This window comes from Drosophila hydei, unplaced genomic scaffold (genome assembly GCF_003285905.1).
Source record: "Drosophila hydei strain 15085-1641.00,03,60 unplaced genomic scaffold, DhydRS2 tig00000172-arrow-pilon, whole genome shotgun sequence".
NCBI classification, from domain to species: domain Eukaryota; kingdom Metazoa; phylum Arthropoda; class Insecta; order Diptera; family Drosophilidae; genus Drosophila; species Drosophila hydei.
The window spans coordinates 2,368,162-2,386,673 of record NW_022045682.1 but is presented as its reverse complement, the minus strand read 5'-3'; the positions used below and the strand labels follow the sequence as shown (position 1 = coordinate 2,386,673).

Here is an 18,512-nt window from a genome sequence, read left to right as displayed (position 1 = left end):
GAAGTGCTTTTTCCTTATTCTTTTTTTTTGTATATTATATTTTGGGGTATATGAAGGGGAGACTGTGGGTAGTTGTTGTATAACGGATTTACATTGGTTTTACTAGTGGCCAATCAATCAAATTTGATTGATTGATTGCTCCCTTCTCTCTCTCTCTCTCTCTTGCATTTGAATTCAATAAAGTTTGCATTTTGTTTTCATCTTCTTTTTTTACTTTTTAGTTTTTTTTTTTAGTTTTTAGTTTTGCTTTTTTAAACTTTTGTGTTGTTTAAACGCTATTTAAAATTACTTAATATACTAGAAGAGCGTAACTTGTTTTGCTTTGTTGTAGTTGGTAGTTGTTTGTTGTTGTATTGGTTGGTTGTTTACTTTACATGCGTTTTTACTTTTCAGTTGTTGTTGTTTTAGCAGTTGGTTTTCAATAGACGTGTCAGATTGTTTTTAATAGTCACATTTGTGTTTTTTGTGTGCAGATCAGAGGATGAATGCTTCCGTTTACTTAGACGGTGGCAATGACTATCAATAGATGGGCCAGTTCGGCAACACGATTTTTGAGATCGGGCGCAGCACGCTCCAGATTCTCATTGGCAAAATCGCAGGCGGGGAATATGTGCACCACGTATGCTGCCTGATCACTTCCCGGCACAGGTATGTTCACAATTCCGGCGGCCATTTTTTGCTGCAGATATGTAATGAAGCCAGTCTGCAGATTACGCGAATGCTGCAAAACATCTGCATGATCGCGTCCACATGGCAACGCCAACAGCATACAGTGTTCTTTGTCCACCTGATTAAAACAATGATTAGTCATAAATTGATCTATATGGTATATTGTGTTAAGTGTACGCACCTGCATCTTCTTGGCCACGCCCTCCAGTTGCGTCTGTTCGAGTCGCATACGCTGCGCAATGCGCAATTGGGGCGTTGTGCTCTCGGCCATGCTGGGCAGCGAGGCGCGCGCCACGTTTGGATTGCCGTGCACAAAGTGCATCTGAACAGCCGCCTGATCGGTCTTTAAGGCCAGCAGGCCTTGCCACATGACCGGATAGCGTTGCAGCAGTGTGACCAGTGAGTCACCCGGCGGTGGTGCCATAGCGGCTGGTGGTGGCTGCGCAGGCAGCTCCATGCCGCCGTGCATAACAGAGGCGGACAGATGTTCCTGCTGTTGTTTGGCTGTAGTGAAGCATAGAAAGACGAAGTGAGTCTTGAGTGTATATAAGTTGTTTGGTCATCGAATACTTACCAACTGCTGCTACCATGGACAGGCGCTCGTTCTCCCTTTCGCGTTCACGCTGCTCACGCTCACGCTCCAACAACTTGGCTTGGCTGGGATGTAGACTATGTGGAGCTGGCTGCACGGACACCGAGACAGAGGCACCGCCACTGATATACGGACTGCCGCTAGCAACGCTAGGCGGTGGTGGCACCACCACACTTATCGAGGCAGCCGCACGATGTGCTGGCGGTGGCTCTAGCTGCATGCCTCCACTCTCATAGTAGCCGCCACGTGTGGCCATCTCGCTGAAGTGGGCGTGCGGTATGCGAGCATTGTGCACATAGACTTGGGCCATTTGCGGGGAGTCTGTAAAGGCGTAAGCATAAATTAGTAATGGAAGCTATAAATATATATATGTATAGTGACGTACCCGCTGCGGTGCGATCCTGTGGACTTTGAAGACTGTGCGGCACGGCTATGGTGCGTGGTGGCCCACTGCCTGGACGACGCAACTCCAATGGCGGACTGCTGCTGATTATCTTATCATCATAGTCTCCGCTGCGCATCATGTGATGCTGATATAGCATTGCAGTCATACCACGATAAGCCGTATCGTTCTGCAAGCGAAAGTTATCAAAGAGATATTTAGGATTAGTAAATGCTATGATCCAGGACTAAGCAAAAAATAAGTCAACTAATTTCATATTGCTTGGGGTCTCTGTTGGGTTACGCTACTTTAAAGTTCCGCATGTAAAACTTGTGCATTACCGGTGTTATGGGCGATGCCTGCTGATGCGCTGGCGGTGGACTCTGTGTGCGCCGACCGCTGACATAAGCACCCAAATCATGCTGCGTCCATTCAAGCAAAGTATTAGCAAAATGTTAGTAAATTAAGTTAGCACCATAAATGCTTAATTTATAGTTTTAGTATGTAGATTTAGTATGTCATTATTGTTGGAGAGTCTTTAGTATAATTAACAAACATAAAGTGATGACGATGCCTTGCTTACACTTCGCTTGTTAATTATATTATTGATACTGTTTAAGCTTAAAGAACCATTTATATATATATATAAACCATGCTTACCAGGCTGGCATCGAAGGGTGGCACGCCTGGCATGCCTGGCGGCAATACCAGCGGCGAGACGCGGGGCTGTCCTTGCGGACTGATGTTTGGTATGGCCGTACGCAAAACTGTAAGCGAACGAATTGGATAAGTTAAGCAAGAATTCTTTTAGTCTTAGCCAGTGGCATTTCTTAGCTTACCTGCTGCCGTGTTCGGTTGTTGCTGCCCTGGTTTCATTGGTGGCGGACTGCCCACGCTGCCGGGCAACATTTGGCTCACGGCCTGTAGGCTGTGCACCACTGAAATGGGCTTGTTTGGTGGTGGCGACGGTGTCAGTTGATGTTGTTGCGGCTGCAAATGCACCGCTGGCTTGGGCTGCAACAGCAAACTAGCATGTGCGGGCAACAACAGATTGTGCGGTGGCATTTGCACCACTGGCTGCGCGGTCTTCTGCTTGTACAGTTGCTGTGGTTGTTGCTGCTGCTGTTGTTGTTGTGCTGGCGCTTGCTGAGCATAGCCAAAGTTCTGTTTCGCCAACAACTGCGGCGGTTGTTGCTGTTGTTGTGTGGGGGGCAACACTGAAGCCTTCGAGCTAACCACATGCAGTATTTGTGGATGCACAGTTGGTGTTGTTGCTGTGGCCTGCTTGATGACCAGCGTCTGTTGCTGCTGCTGCTGCTGCTGTTGAGGTCCATTTGGTGGCTGCTGCTGCTGCTGCTGCGCATGCTGTGCTGCTGTAATGCGCGGCGAGTGTGGCGAATGCGCTGTTGGCGGTGGTATATTGACCAACAAATGTTGTTGCTGTTGTCCCTGCTGTTGCTGCGCCTGTTGCTGTTGGCCGAGCATGTGACGCGCTATCAGATTTGGCTGCAACAGTTGTTGATTGCCCGCAGCATCTGTGAGCAACATATGACCTGGATGTGGTGGCTGCTGATGCTGTTTGTTGGGCGTCAATTGCTGCTGCTGCTGTTGTTGTTGCTGCTGCTGCTGTTGTTGCAGATTTTTCTCGCGATTGAGCACGTGCGCTTTCAGTGGTTGCGGTGGACGCACCGTTGTGTGCTGTGCGTGCTGCAACACAGTTGTCATCACCAGCGGCTGCTTATTGGCTTGAACATGTTGCTGTTGTTGTTGTTGTAGTTGCTGCGGGGGTAGCTGCTGCAGCTGCTGCTGTTGTTGTTGTTGTTGTTGTTGCTGCTGCTGCAGTATGATCTGTGTGGGTTGTGCAGGCGTGGCATTACTCTTCACTAGCACACTGACCGGTTTGTTGAGCAATGTTGCTGCTGCCTCTTGCACTTGCAACTGCACGGGCTTGCTCAGTGTTGTTATGGGCGTGGCAGGCGCTATGACCGTGGCGCTGATTTGCAGTTGCTGCTGTTGTTGTTGCTGCTGCATTTGCTGTTGCTGCTGCTGATGTTGCTGTTGCTGCTGCTGCAGTGGCGCTACCTCATTGCTGCTGTTGGCAGGTGCCGCTGCATTGGCAGCCGGCAAATTGCCCTCCTTGCCCTGCGGCATGCCCGCCGTAATGACGCCCGTAACCGGATCAATTAGAGCTTTGCTAACCGCATCTGCGGCGCCGCCTGTGATCTTCTGTGTGGCCGCCGGTGCGGCGGTTTGATGCATGGGCGGCATAGACGAATTGATGGCCTGGTAGGATTCAATTTCGGCTGCTGCAATCGCCTTCTTCTTAGGATGCTGCGGCGTTGGCTTCGATAGCACAACAGGTGGCAGTGGCAGTGGCACTGGCAGTGGCACTGGCACTGGCTCTGTAGCTGCTGGTGCGATTGCCTGCACGGGTGGAGCTGGCGGTGTTTCCTTAACCTCCGGCACATGGGTAATGTGTGAAGCAGCTGGCTGTTGTGGTTGCTGTTGCTGCACCTGTTGCTGTTGCTGTTGCATAGGCACTGGCGGTTCAACAACAACAGCTGCTGGTGTTGTTGCTGGAGCTGGCACTGCTGCTGGTGCTGCCACGGGCGGTGGCAGCAAGAGTGGCTGCGGTTCCTCTTGCAAGCCAGCTGGTGGCTCACAAATGGTTTTGCGTTCCTTGGAGCGTCGAGGTCTGCCCACAGCATTGGGCGTTTGTACAGCATCTGTCTTCTTAGCCTGGGCATGGCGACCAGAGCGTCGAGGTGGCGTTTGTGCACCCTTGGGCAATTGTTGCTGCTGCGGTTGCTGTTGCTGTTGCAATTGCTGCTGAAGTTGCTGCTGCTGTTGTGTATTGGTGTTGCGCACTACATCCTCGATAATGTCGTCCACAGTGCTGCGATCCTCCTTCTCTTGCAGACGCCGCGACTTGCGCGTATTGCACGACTCCGAGCTGTCCGTGTTGTGTTCCAGCTGCGGTTGTTGCTGCTGCTGCTGCTGCTGTTGTGGCTGCGGCGCCTCCGCTGGAGTCTCCAGTTCGCTGCTATTCTTCAGCTTGTTGATGGTCAGTATGAGCCGTGGTCGTGTGTCATCAGCTGCAGCTGCTGCCGCTGTGACAGCAACTGGAGCTGCCTTTACCTTTGGCTCTGCATCGCCAACGTCGTCATGGAACTCGTAAATATCCTGACTAGAGCCGCTGGCTTGCGTCAATGCCTGGTTTCTGGCCTTCTTCTCAGCGGCTGTGGGCACAGGCATTGTCACCACTGCAGGCGTAACGAGCTCCTTCTGCTGCTGTGTAAGCTGCTGCTGCTGCTGCTGCTGCTGCTGTGCCAGCTGCTGCTGCTGCAGCTGCTGCTGCTGTAGCAACAAATTACGCGGCGGTCTACCCTTGCGTCCGCGCGTCACTGGCGCCGTTACGGGTTTGCGCAGACGTGTATGCATGCCATTGTCGCCCGGCGACAGTAACGGACTTGGCTCCGTGCTGGCTGGTGGCAATACGACAGCCTGTTTGGCCTTGGCGCCGCGTGGCTGACGTCCACGCTTGGCAGTAGTTCCACGCGAGCTTGGCGGTCGACCCAGTTGCTTTAGAGCTTTCACTGTCAGCTGACGCGTCTCGGTTTCATCCTCGGTATCATGATCATTGGAGCTCACATTGGCAGCAGCTGTTGCTGCAGCTGCTGTTGCTATTGCTGGCGGCTCAGTGGCCAATGCAGGCGTTGCCTCAGCTGTGGGCAACTCAGCTGCAGCTGGTTGCTGTTGTTGTGGTTGCTGCTGCTGCTGCTGCTGCAATTGTGTTGCTGCTCGTTTGCTGTGATTGTCCTCCTTGATGGCGGCTGCTGCTGCTGCTGCAGCTGCTGTCGCCGGATCAAGCTTCTTGATGACGCTATCAATGTTCACCTCCTTGGCAGACCAGTAGTCGCTGTCCACCTCCTTCGAGTCCTGCTCGATTAGCTCATCCTGCTTGGGCTGCGAGATCTTGATTACATTCTCCTCGGTCAGCAGTGAAGCAGCTGCTGCAGCTGCTGCCGCCGCTGCTGCTGCAACCTTTGTTGCCTGCGGAGAGTTGGCCAGGCTTATGGTGGGCGTGGGCGTACGTATTACAGAAACACTCTCCGACGTCTTTAACGGCAACGCGGCTGCTTCTACAGCGGCCGCCGTCTCTTTAGGTGGCGGCGGATAGTGTAAAGATGCTGTTGGCGCAGGCACAATTTGCTGTTGCACAATAATTTTCTGTGCTGGCGCGCTTTGTATAACATTAAGCGATTGCTGTTGTTGTTGTTGTTGTTGCTGCTGCTGTGGCTGCTGTTGGTGTTGCTGTTGCTGTTGCTGTTGTGCGGGCGCACGCACCAGTATTGCTGCGGGATGCAGTTGCTGCTGTTGCTGCGCCTGTGGACTATGCGAGCTGTGTGCGCTTGGATTGATGCCAGTTGGGCTCAGCTGTTGTTGCACGTTGCGTGGCAACTGCTGCTGCTGCTGTTGTTGCTGTTGCTGTGCAAACACAGGCGGCTGCGGTGTCAAGTGCGTCAGCGGCTGTTGCTGATGCGCTGTGTGCAATTGTTGTTGTAGTTTTTGTATGTGTAGCTGTTGCTGTTGTTGTTGTTGTTGCTGTTGTTGCATTTGCTGCTGGTGTTGGTGTTGCAGCTGCTGTTGATGTTGCTGCTGTTGCGCCTGATATTGCTGCCGTGCTTGATGTTGTTGATGCTGCTGCTGCTGCTGCTGTTGCATAGGATGAGCATGATGTTGACCCGGTGACAACGGCGGATGTTGCATTTGCTGTTGCAAGTGTTGCTGTTGCGGGTGTGCCTGCTGCTGCTGCTGCTGTTGCGGCTGCTGTTGCTGATGCATCTGTTGATGCTGTTGCGGCACATGCTGCTGCCGCTGTGGCTTGCGGTCTAACATTTGCTGCTGTTGTGCCTGCATGTACTTCTGCATATGTTGCTGATGCTGCTGCTGTTGATGCTGTTGTTGCTGCTGCTGCTGCTGCTGATGCACGTTCATCTTGGACAACATTTGTGGAGAAAGTTGTTGCTGCTGCTGCTGTTGTTGTTGCTGGGCATTTACATGCAAATTCTTGTGCGGCGGCAAGCTGCCCATGGGCGGCGAGCTAGCCACTTGCGTTTGTATTGCCTGCTGTGGCTGCACAGTAACCACTTTGCTAATGATTGTCGGGTGGTGCGACACGGGCAACGGCGGCATCTTCTGCAATGGCAATGGCAACAATTGTGGTCCCTGTCCAGCAGCAACTGCTACGCCCGCTTGCAGCTCAATGACAGACTTGGGCATGCTGCCGGGTGAAGGCTGCTGCTGGTGTTGCTGCTGCGGCTGCTGCTGTTGCTGTTGTTGTTGTTGCTGATGTAGCGGTGGGCGTGGAAGGTAACTGTTAGGTGTTGGCATTTTGCCACTGGTCGTGGGCGATGTTGTTGTTGTTGTTGTTGCAACTCCACGCGCTGTGGGACTAGGCAGCGGACTCATGTTCATATTGCTGTTACCTGTAGGCGAGGCCAAAAGCGGATGTTGCTGTTGCTGCTGTGCTGGCACTATGGGGCGAGCCGCAGGACTATGCTGGCGATTAGGCGCGCCACGTCCCGGCGACAACAGCGGACTATGCGGCGAGGGCGCACGCATGCCCATTAGATAGGCGCCAGGTGGTGCTTGCTGTTGGTGTTGTTGTTGTTGCTGCTGCTGCTGCTGTTGTTGTTGATGTTGGTGTTGCTGCTGCGGCGACAATATCAAGTGTGGCACCACAAAATGTGGCGCTTGATCCGGTATAGATATGGTAGGCGGCTGCATGATCAGCGACTGCGTGCGTTGCGGCAAGGTCTGATGTTGTTGCTGCTGCGATGTTGCTGGCGTTTGCTTGGGCGTGGAGGCCAGTGGCATGGTTTTCTGCGTAGTCGTTGGACTGCCAAAGGACAACGATGCCGAGCTGTTGCTGCTCGTGGTGCTGGAGCAATTGGCCATCACATTGGACAGATCCAAATTGATGACGGGCGTTACAGGTCGAGCAGCTGTTGCCACAGCAGCAGTTGATGTTGCAGCTGCTGCTGCTGCTGTTGTTGTTGCTGCTGATGATGATGGCGACACTGTCGGTGCTGGCAGCACCGTTTGAACTGGCTGCACCAGCGGCTGTTGCAGCTTGCTTATGGTGGGCGGCTCTATCTTCAGCAATTGCTGTGCATTCGACTTGGTTGGGGTGTTGCTAGTGCCGCTGCTGCTGTTGCTGTTGCTGGCATTGGGAAGGAGTGCTGCTGCAACTGCTGGCGGTACAGGCACTGTAATCGGCAGTTTGGTTATGACGGTGGGCTGCGGAGTTTCGACTGTCGGCCTGGAGCGTGCAGTGGACTCGCTGCTCAGCTCAGGCGACTTGTCAGCACCACTTGACGCTGACTTATCGGAGCCACTGTTCTGTGGCGCTGTCTCATCAATCTTGAGACTGGGCCCGCTGCTGTCCGCCTCGTCGGCATTCTCCTCGGTGTCTGTGTCGATTTGCAGATCGCGTTCGGATTGTGGCGTGTCCGCCTTGATGTCCATGTCCTCATTACGTAAGCTCTGCACAGCTTTGTTCACTTCTTCGGCATCGAGCACTACGCCCACAGAGACGACCACTGGCTCTGGTTCAGGCTCCGGATCGGGTTCCGGTTCTGTGGCAACCTCTTCGACAGCTGCCTCAATTGCCTTGGCCGCGAGTGCCGCCTCCTCATCGGGTTCGGCCACCACCACTTCCGTAACCGTTGCTGTCATGTCATCCATACCATCCAGCGAGTAGTCCGCCGTTGAGGATGTGCCAAAGCTTTCGCCGAGCAGCGCGGATACAGCGCTCTCAGTCTCCTCCTGTGAGATGGTAACTCGGGACTTGCTATCCTCAAGCTTGTCCAGCGTTTTGATGGCTCCAGGTGGCGAAGCCACTGGTATCTTAGGCTCATTGGCCAGCACATCGAGCAATGCACTATTCAACTCTGCCGAAATGGATTGCACCGCCGATTCGCTGATCTTGTAGTCCAGTTGCCCATCGAAGCCGGGTATGAACATCTCCTTCTTCTTGTTCAATGCTGCACTGGTGGGTGAGCTGCTCTCTACGGCGTTCTTCGACTCCACAGCAGCAGCAGCTGCTGTTGAGGATGTGGGTGTGGTGACCAGAGGAGCTGCGCCACTGCTGACAGGCGTTTCCGCCGACTGTGTGGACAACATGGAAGTGTTGCTCTGGCTGATGGTGGGCGTCTTTGGTATGGGACTGATCAAACGCGGCTTTTCACGCGCTGGGGAGAGAGTATCCGAGGAGTTCAAGCGGTTGCTGTTGCCGTTGCTGCTGCTAGCTGACGACGGCTTGACGACAGGCATCGGTATTGGTGGCTCCTCATCATCATCGTCGCCAATGAGGCACGGCAAACTGGGCGATGGCTTGCACAGCGGAGAACTGTGTTTCGACTCCTTCTCCAGCTGCTCCTCGGCATGCTTCGTGGCGGCCTGCACATTGATAGTCAGCGAGCTAACTGAAGAGCCGGTAGCGGCTGTTGGAGCAGCAACTGTTGCTGGCGGTAAGCAAGCTGATTCACGACGCAGCTGCAATTGTTGCTGCTGCTGTTGCTGCTGTTTATCGAGCTTCTCTTGTTTCTCCTCCTTGGAGCGTTTCTTCTTTTTCTTCTTGTCCTTGCTCTTGTGCACAGATTCCTTGGACTCCAACTGCTTATCGCTAGCGTGCGACTGCAGCTGCAACTGTTGTTGTTGCTGCTGCTCGACAGAATTATTGTCCTCGTTATCCGAGAAACGGAAAACATCCGTCATATCGCTGCGATAGGTGGTTGCTGTGGATGGCGTGGCATCTTCAGGCAGCTTATTGCTATCAAAGTCGTCCATAAGCTGCGCCTCCAGCGCACGTCCCGCCTCATCCATATCGACGCTGTTGTCGTCGTCCAGTTTGCTGGCACTTTGTTGCTGCTGTTGATGTTGTTGTTGCTGCTGCTGCTGCTGCTGTTGTTGTTGCTGCTGCTGCTGCTGCTGCTGTTGCTGCTTTGGTTCGCGCGCTGACTTTTCGCGTCGCTTTTTTTCGCGTTTCTCTTTGCGATGTCGCTCGCGCTCACTACGCTCCACTTCCAGCTCCTCATGCTGCAACTGTTGCAGCTGCTGTTGCTGTTGCTGCTGCTGTGTTGCCGGCTCCTTGCTGCTGCTGTTGAGGCTGAGGATTGGTGGCTCCTGCTTGTAGGTTTGCAGCGCAGCAGACACCATGGGTCCTGTGGTGGAGAGCTGTGCTTTGGCCGTGTCGGGCTGCTCGTCGGTCAGCTGGGATTCCTCCTCTTCCTCTTCCTCATCGGAGATAATACCAAAGATATCCTCCATTTTGTCCTCACTGCGTTTGGCAGAGTCTCGGGCCGGTGTGCTCACTGTGGTGGGTGTCGGTGGTGAGGCATTGGAGGCATTGACATTGTACAAGCGAGCAGAGGTGTCCAAACTCTTGGACTTCTTCGACTTTTTCAGTCGATGTCGCTCCTCCTTGGACAGCTTTTCGCTCAGTTGCTCCACAGAGCCGCCAGCATTGGTATCGCTCATGTTGCGCAACTTCTCGCGTTTCTTCTCCTTGCGCTCCTTGTGCTTACGTCTCTCGCTGGCTGCCACCGAGGTTGTATTTGCCTCCAGAGCAGTCGCGATTGTCGCCGGTTCCGTCTTCAACTCGTCGAAGCTATCGAATTTATTGGGTTTGCAATCGGTCACATCGAAAATGCTGCTTGTTGGGGCAGGCGCAGGCGCCACAGTTGTGGAGCTACTCTCGGCTGAGGATTTGAGGCGCTTCTTGCTCTTCTTGTGCTTCTTGCGCGTCTCCGGGGAGTACTCCTTGATCTTGGCCGAGCTGCTGTCGCCCACATAGTTCGTGTAGCTGGTATTGAAGTACTCGTTATACTCCTTCTTGAAGTCTGTCTTTATCTTGCGCTCCTCGTTGGAGGAGTGCGAGTTGTGACGCGATTTGGAATACTTTATTTCATTGTCGGAGATCTGCTCCTGCTTGATGTCTGGCTCCTGTTTGATGTTGCTGTTGATCAGTTCCGGTGCTGGCTGCGATTGCGATTCCGAATCGGAGGCAATGCGCGTCGAATGGCAATTCCGTTTGCCCGCTTGGCTGATCACATTGCGACGAATCTCATCCTCGGAGCTATCATCGCCATCGCACAGACGGCGTAGATTCTGTTGCATTTGCTGGCGCATGCGACTGGCATTGAGATCTTCAGTCTCCGCATCCACTTCGCCATCTGCATCCGAATCGGAGAAGATGCGACTGTGCAACATTTTGCGAAAGCCATCAGCATCGTCCATATCATCATCGCTGCTGCTCAGACCACCATGATTGCGTCCATGGAAGCTGCTGCTGCCGCTGTTCCGATGATGCATTCGATCCTCGAACTCAGTGTCGCTGTCGCCGTCGTAGCTGGTGGAGCGCTTCTTTTTGGCGCGCGACTGCTTCAGCTGCGAGAACTTGGCCTTGATCTTCTTCTCCTCGGCTTGGCGCTGCATATTTTTGCAGCTGCGTGCTTTCACTTTATCGTACATGGACACATTGGGGCAGTCGTCGGGTATATCGAAGATGGAATGCTTCTTGGACGCATCATCTGTGTCATCCGAGTCGGCTGAGCTGAGCATCATCTTGCGTGGCTGCGAGGCGCTCTTCGAGGAGGCGCCGCCTTCATCCGAGCCACGTGACGATTTGCGGTCCACGCTGCGACGATGATGATGATGATGATGCGATTGCTGCTGCTGCGGTTGTTGTTGTTGTTGATGCTGTTGCTGCTGCTGCTGCTGATGGTGTTGCTGCAACTTGCTGCTGGGCGTATTTGTGTTCGAGCTGAGCTCGCCTGCAGAGCTGCCAGCTGCTGAGATGCGTCTGTGCGGATTGTGCGTGGGCTCCTCGTCCGTATTGGTGGACTCGGCTACCGAATGCCGCTTCTTCTCGCGATGATGATGATGATCACGTTTGCTTTTGTGCCGCGACGAGGACGAGGAGCTGCCATGGTGATGATGTTCACGTTGCTGCTTATGCAGCGACTGTTGCTGCGCTTGCTGCGACTGCTGTTGTTGCTGCTGCTGCGACTGCGAGCTCTGCTGTTGCTCCTCTTCGCTGGTGTTGAGCGTGTGCAACTGTTGCTGTTGCTGCTGCTGCTGCTGCTGCTTGGTATCCAATTCGGTATTGTTGATCTCGCTACTGCTGGCGCTTTTGCTGTGATGCTTGTCACGGCGATGATGCTTGGAGCTGCTGTTGCTGCTGCTATTGCCATGCGACTTGGACGAACTGTTCTTGTCGTCCTTGCAGCCGCCGCTGCTGCTGCTGCTTTTGTGCTCCTTCGAGTCGCGACGATCGCTGAGGCGCTGATGCTGATTGCTCGTATTGCTGTTCGGGTTCTCCATGCGTATGCGCTTCACATAATCCTCGTGATTCTGTCCAGCACCACCGACGCCGCTGCTGTGGTTGCTGTCCTGCGAGCTGAGGCGTCGCTTGTGCTGGCGTCCGCTGCTGGGCACCGGCGAGTTGCGTGACGATTTGCGTGAGCGATCCTTGTTGCTGTTGCTTTCAGCTGCCACTGTGCCAGCAACAGTTGATGCTGCTGCTGCTGCTGTTGTTGCTGTATCTGTGGCAGCCGCATTTTCCTTATTGTTCTCACTGGGCGTGGCTGCATTGAGGGCGTAGAAGCTGCTCGCCTCGGAACTGGCCTCAGACTTGTTTTTGTGATAGGCGCACATGTCGCGCATGCGTGAATGACGCGCCTCCTGCTCGCGTTGCTCCTTGTCGCGTTGCTCCTTGTCGCGCTGCTCCTTGTCGCGTTGCTCGCGCTCACGCTCCTCGCGCTCCTTTTGCTCACGCTCCTCTTGCGCTTTTCTTTCACGCTCACGCTCACGCTCACGTTCCTTTTCACGTTCGCGCTCCCGCTCCTTTTCCTTTTCTTCTTTGGCCTTGCGCTCTTCGCGCTCTCGTTCCTCTTGCGCTTTGCGTTCCTTTTCTTCGCGCTCTTGTTGCTTGCGCAGTTCCTTCTCACGTTTATCACGCTCCTGCCTCTCCTTATGCTGCGCTTTCTCCCTTTCCTTCTCCTTGTCGCGCTCCAGACGCTGCTGCGGCTGCGGCTGCGGCTGCTCCTTGTCCGGCTTCTCAGCTGGCTCATCTGACTCGCTGGTGTCATCCTCCACTTTGGGCGTTGCCGACTTGGAGGATTGCGAGGTTGCCGAGTTTTTACGCTTCTCGGAGCTAGTTGTATTTGAGGAGGATGAGGAGGAGGAGGACTTCTTGGACTTCTTTTCCGAATCGGAACGATTATTGTGTTTGCTGCTATGCGACTTGTCGCTGCTGCTGCTCTTCTTGGACGCAGAGGAGCTCGAGGCTGTTGCTGCACTAGAGCTGGAGCTCTTGGCATTGCCCTTGGACTCCACTTCATCCAGTGAATTGTTTGGCGTTTGCTTTTGTACGTGTGTGGCTGTTGCTGTTGAGGAACTGTTACCGTTGGAGGATGCACTGCCGCCGCTACTGCTGCTGCTCCCAGTCGTGCCCACATTCGTGCTGCCCGGCACCGAGGCGGACTTCTGCAGCACAGATCGCGCCTCTGTCGTTGCCGCTGGCACACTGAGGCTCTTGCTGAGCTGTTGATTGGCCGCAGAGGAGGTGGTTGGCTTTGCTTTGGGCACCTCTGGTGGCGGTGGCGGCGCTGGCTGTATCGCCGGCGGCGGTGCAGCGGTATTTGGTAATGGCGGGTGACTGGGAAATGGATACTGCAAACCCTTGGTGGCAGCGGCTGTTGCTGCCGCTGCTGCTGCCGTTGCTGTTGCTGCTGCAGTGGTTGCTGCTGCTGCTGTTGCACTGCTGGTGTTGCAGCTGCTGCTTAAGCTGGGCTTGGCCAACTGAACTGCAACGACAGAGGGCGACGGCGACGGACTGTTGTAGGGCGACATCGAAGCTTGCGGCGAGTTCATGGGCGACAAACTGCTTAAACGCTGCAGCAGACCGCTCGTCTTGCAGCTGCTACTGCTGGTGCTGTTGCCGCCTAGATTACTGCTGCTGCTGCTGCAGTTGGCTATGATGGGCGTCGTCTTAGTGGCCGCCAGATTGGGCAAAGCTGGAGACGTATTGCCACTGCAAAGGCCACCGTGTCGGGCGTTCGCTGAGGTTGTGGAGCCTGTGCCAAAATCAGTGCTTGCCGGCTCGTACCATTGGTTCTTCTTGAGACGCTGAAAGTCATCGTCGAAGACGGACTTCTTGGCCAACAGCGATTTGACGATATCCGACGGCTGCAGCTCGTCAATGTCAAGAAACTTATGACGCGAGTTGCTCGTCGAACTGGAGACAGTGCCGCTGGAGCTGTTGCTGTTGCCGGAACCACCCTGATGCGACGAGCTGAGACCGCTGTAGTTCGTCGAATGCATCGACAGTTGCCACGAGGGCATCGTGTTCGACTGGCTGCTGTTGCTATGGCCATGACTGCCATGGCCATGGTTGGGATTGGTGCTGCTGCTGCCACCGGACCAGCGCTCGTAGTTCTCCTCAAAGTTGCGCAGCCGCTCATCTAACGACGGGCTGCCGCCTGTCTGGCCACTGGGTACATCCGAATCGCTTGAATTGGAGCTCAGCGAGCGAGGACGTGCCGGACTGGCCATCAGGCCAATAGATGAGGAGGATGACGAGGATTGTTGCAGCTGTTGCTGTTGCATTTGTTGCTGCTGCTGCTGCTGCTGTTGTTGCTGCTGCTGCTGCTGTTGCTGCTGCTGCTGCTGATGGTGATGGTGGTGCTGGTGATGATGATGATTGGAGGAGCGCCAATAACGTAACGTGGGAGAGGGCAGAAACGATAAGCTGGACGCAGTCGCTGACGATGATGATGCTGAGGATGTCGTAGCAGCTCCTGCACTTAGACTAGAGTTGTTGTTGAGCAACGATGCTGTCGTCGTCAGCTGCTGCAGATAGCTGGACACGCCGCTGCCTGTGCCACTGCCACTGCTGCACACATTCCGCTGCTGTTGAAAGAAGAGCACACCAAATTTGGGCAATGGCAGCCACATTATTTCGCGCACACGCTCTCGTGTCCGTTCCCTGGGCGGCGGCAGACGACGCGGCTCTGTGGGCAGCACCTCTGGCCGTTCATCGCACAGCGGCGTGCCCGGCCGTGAGCCATCGGCGCTCTCACCGCCGCTCGCTTCGTGTGAGTGATGGGAATGTAGCTGATGGCCACGTCCACGCGACGCATGATGATGATAATCATCATTGGGCATAGGCGCTGCCAGCGTCGGAGTTGGCAATCCAGAGCTGTTGCTGCTGCTGTTGGTGTTGGCGGCGGAGGAGGATGAGGACGACAACAACATCGACGACGACGACGACGACGATGACGACTGCTGCGGTTGCAGCGGCTGCGGCTGTGATAGCTGCAGCGTGCTAGCTGTAACGCGACGTCGTTTCGCTGCCAGCGATGCATTCATCAGATGCTGCTGATCCATGCTGCTGGCGCCGACCAGGCCATGGCGAAAGGCCGATGAGTTCGACAGCGCTGACAAGGCGCCAACATCAATCGATGGCCGTCGACTGCTGAGCATCATGTTGTGGTGTTGTGTGGGCGGTGGTGCAATCGCTGCAAACTTATTCGCCTCGGAGACGCGGCGAATTTCGCTTTTGCGATTTAGAGGATCATGTATTACATCACAGTTGGACAGCGGACTGGGCTTGTTGTTGTTGTTGTTGCTATGACCAGACGCCAATGAGTCGCTATTCTGATCCAGCATCTGCAATTGCTGAGACAGGAAGACAGCAATTTGGTTACATTCATATTTTATGGAGTTCAACTATTGTCTCGACTTACCGCACTGGCATTGGAATGATGATGATGATGGTAATCCATTTTGATGCGCTTGCGCGGACTGACCACGCCCTCATCACCACTGGACGGGCATTCGTCAGCTTGTTGTTGTTCTGGTAAATGGAAACGTGGATTGTGCACTTGATGGCGCAAATCTACAGATGTCTTACCACAACGCCGACGACTGTTGTTGCCGCTGTTGTTCAGCGTCACCTCGAGCGTATCGCTGATTGGATTGCCACTCCCACTCCCACTCCCACTCCCACTGGCGCTGCTATTGACAGCGGGTCCGAGTCGTGCAATAACAGGCGAATCGGAGCGTACAGCCACGCTCGCATCCTCGTCCTGCAACTGATTGTTCCCACTGGCGCCGTTGTTGTTGCCCGAGTGTTCGTCAAAGTTGCGAAACCGTCGACCCACATCGTTGAAATCAAAGTCAATGGTGTGCCTAGCATTGCGCGCCATACGCATACGCGCCTGCACCATCGCCGCCGGCGACATGGGCATAGCATTCTGTGAGCAACCCACAGCCGAGGGCAACGCTGTGGTTGCTCCTCCACTGTTGCTGCTCACCACCGCCGAGGCAAGACTGGGCGCTGGCATTGCATTGCTGGCCGAGATGTTGCTGCTGTTGCTGCCGCTGGTGGTGGCAGTGCTGCCGCCCGGCGTATTGCTGCCCGGGGAGCAGCCATCGTTCGAGTTCTGATGCCGACTGAAGGAGGAGGCGCGCGAACGTGACTGTGATGACTCGTAGCGATTAAAGCGCGAGGAGGCAGAGGCTAAACGTAAGAGATGTAGCAACAATTAGAATGCTTACGAATGTCTCTAGTTAAGTTAAGCTTAAGCTTAAACCACTTACCCGCATTGGGCTGCTGCGTCTGTTGTTGTTGCTGCGTTTGAGGTTGTAGCGGCTGCTGCTGCTGCTGCTGTGGCTGTTGTTGCTGCTGCTGCTGCTGTTGTTGCTGCTGCTGCTGCTGCTGTTGCTGCTGCTTCTCCTGCTTGTCATAGAACGCATCCTGGCATTCACGCGATGCAAAGTCTACTTGAAGCTTCCGTCCACGCATTATCGTGCCACGCATATCCTTGACAGCGGCTTGAGCATTCTGCACCTGATCGTACAGCACCAAAGCCAATTGTCGTATACGATCGATGCTGACCTTGGTAACAGTGCCGAAGCGCGTGAATTGCGATTGCAAAAACGACTCGGACACCTTCTCGCCGACGCCATCGATCCATACGCAATTCGTTGGCATCGATTTGCCAAAGCCAAGCTTGATCCGATTGCTGCCCAAATGCTCGCCATCCATTTTACGCATTGCCTTCACCACAGATACGATATCCGAATACTGACAGAAGGCATAGGCATTGAGTCCTTGCTTCTTGATGTCGATCTCGATGATCTCGCCAAAGCTTTCGAAATGTACACGCAGCTCACTGGCTGTAATATCCTTTTCCAGATTGCCAATGAATAGCGTTCGTGTGGATTTCGGATGATATTCATCCAGTTCAGCTTCATAGGGACGAAACTCATTGTCCTCCACATCGTAGCCCTGATACGGTTCCACTTCAATTTTACAGCCAAAGAAATGTTTATCATGGGACACTTCGAGTGCCTTTTCCACATCGTCCGGTTTCTTAAAGCAGACGAGCGCATAACGTTCCGAATTTTGTCCCACGACCTTGACCCACGTGACTTTGCCATGCTTTTTGTACTCGTGAAAGAGACCATCCTTAAGGGATGTGTCCGAGGAACGGGCGGGCAGGTTACGAACGCGTATCGCCAACGGACGATTATCTTCGGAATGAACCACCGGATTGGCGGTCAAACAGGAGCTGCTGCTGCTACTAGAACTGCTGCTGCTGCTGCTGCTGGAGCCACAGCCACCGCCACCGCCGCCGCCTGCATTGCCACTGGGATTTGAAGAGTTGCCTAAGATAAATTTAAAGTTGAGTCAATCGGTTCGAGATCAATGCTTTGTCTACTTACTGCCAACTGTCACACAGGACTGCAAATTGCGTGAACTGCGATGCGTTGCTGTTGCAAAGCCACCGACACCAACGATTGCATCGGCACAATTGCCCGATATCGGGCTGGACGCGTGCGAATGCGACGATGTGTGCGATGAGGCCGATGATGAGCTGTGCGAGCTGCTATAGCTGCTCGGCGAACGTGAATGGGAACGACTGGACGACGTTGTGCTACGTCCATGCAAATGATGTCGCGGTGCTCGACCATCGTTCGCATTTTGTGTTGTCGCATTGCCATTGTCCACGACGGCGGCCAGTGCAGCAGCGGCAACATTTAAAATGTCGCCACTGTTGCTGTTGCTGTTGCCACTAGAAGATGTTGCTGCTGTTGCTGCTGTTGCAATTGGCATCGTTGGAGTGGCCGTGTTTATTGTATTATTTAAACTATTACTACTAAAACTATTGTTTGTGATTGTACTTGTCGTCGCTGCTGTTGCTGCTGCTGCTGCTGCTGCGGCTGCACCACTCAAAGGCGACTCTGAGCCGCAGCGCGCTGTTGCCGCCGTTTTGAGCAGCTTATTTAGTTTGCTGACACCACCAGCAGCGGGACTTCTGCTGCTGCTGCCACTGCCGCTGCTGCTGTTGTTATTGTTGTTGTGGTGCAGGTGAATTTTGCGGGCAGAATTTAAAGTGGTTGTTGCTGCCGCTTCATCCGCAGCACTGCCCGCATACGCAACACTCCGGTGCATGGCCGTCGTAATAGACGCCGCTGCTGCTGCTGCTGCGGCTGCCGCCGCTGCTGCTGCTATCGTATGCGAGTGGGCGGGTGATGAATACGAGGCGGATGTGTTGTTGTAGTGATGATGCTGATGTGGATGTGGATGTGAGTGATGATTGATCGGTGAGCTCATTATGCTGCCAGCTGCTGAGACGCCGGCATTGCCACTGCCACCAGGACTTTTTAGATGCGCTGTCGCAGTAGCCGCAGCTTCGTACCATGACTGCGGTACGCGTGTGTTTTGGTTAATGATGTTGTTGTTGTTGCTCCGATCACCCAATGGTGGCCCACCACCACCACCAAATCCGCCCA

At 54.2% G+C, this 18,512-nt stretch overlaps 1 protein-coding gene across 1 annotated transcript; it reads right to left on the bottom strand.

The window, feature by feature from the left end:
* Positions 1-220: 220 nt before the first annotated feature.
* Positions 221-18,414, bottom strand: LOC111602161 (protein split ends). Its single transcript, XM_030223396.1, has 11 exons — positions 17,442-18,414; positions 16,314-17,384; positions 15,625-16,233; positions 15,458-15,567; positions 2,483-15,380; positions 2,304-2,410; positions 1,985-2,065; positions 1,647-1,833; positions 1,244-1,582; positions 851-1,173; positions 221-787 (listed from the first exon to the last, which is right to left on the bottom strand). The coding sequence occupies exons 1-11, from the start codon at positions 18,331-18,333 to the stop codon at positions 500-502; spliced, it is 16,905 nt and encodes a 5,634-aa protein (XP_030079256.1). The 5' UTR covers positions 18,334-18,414; the 3' UTR covers positions 221-499.
* Between the last annotated feature and the right edge of the window lie 98 nt (positions 18,415-18,512).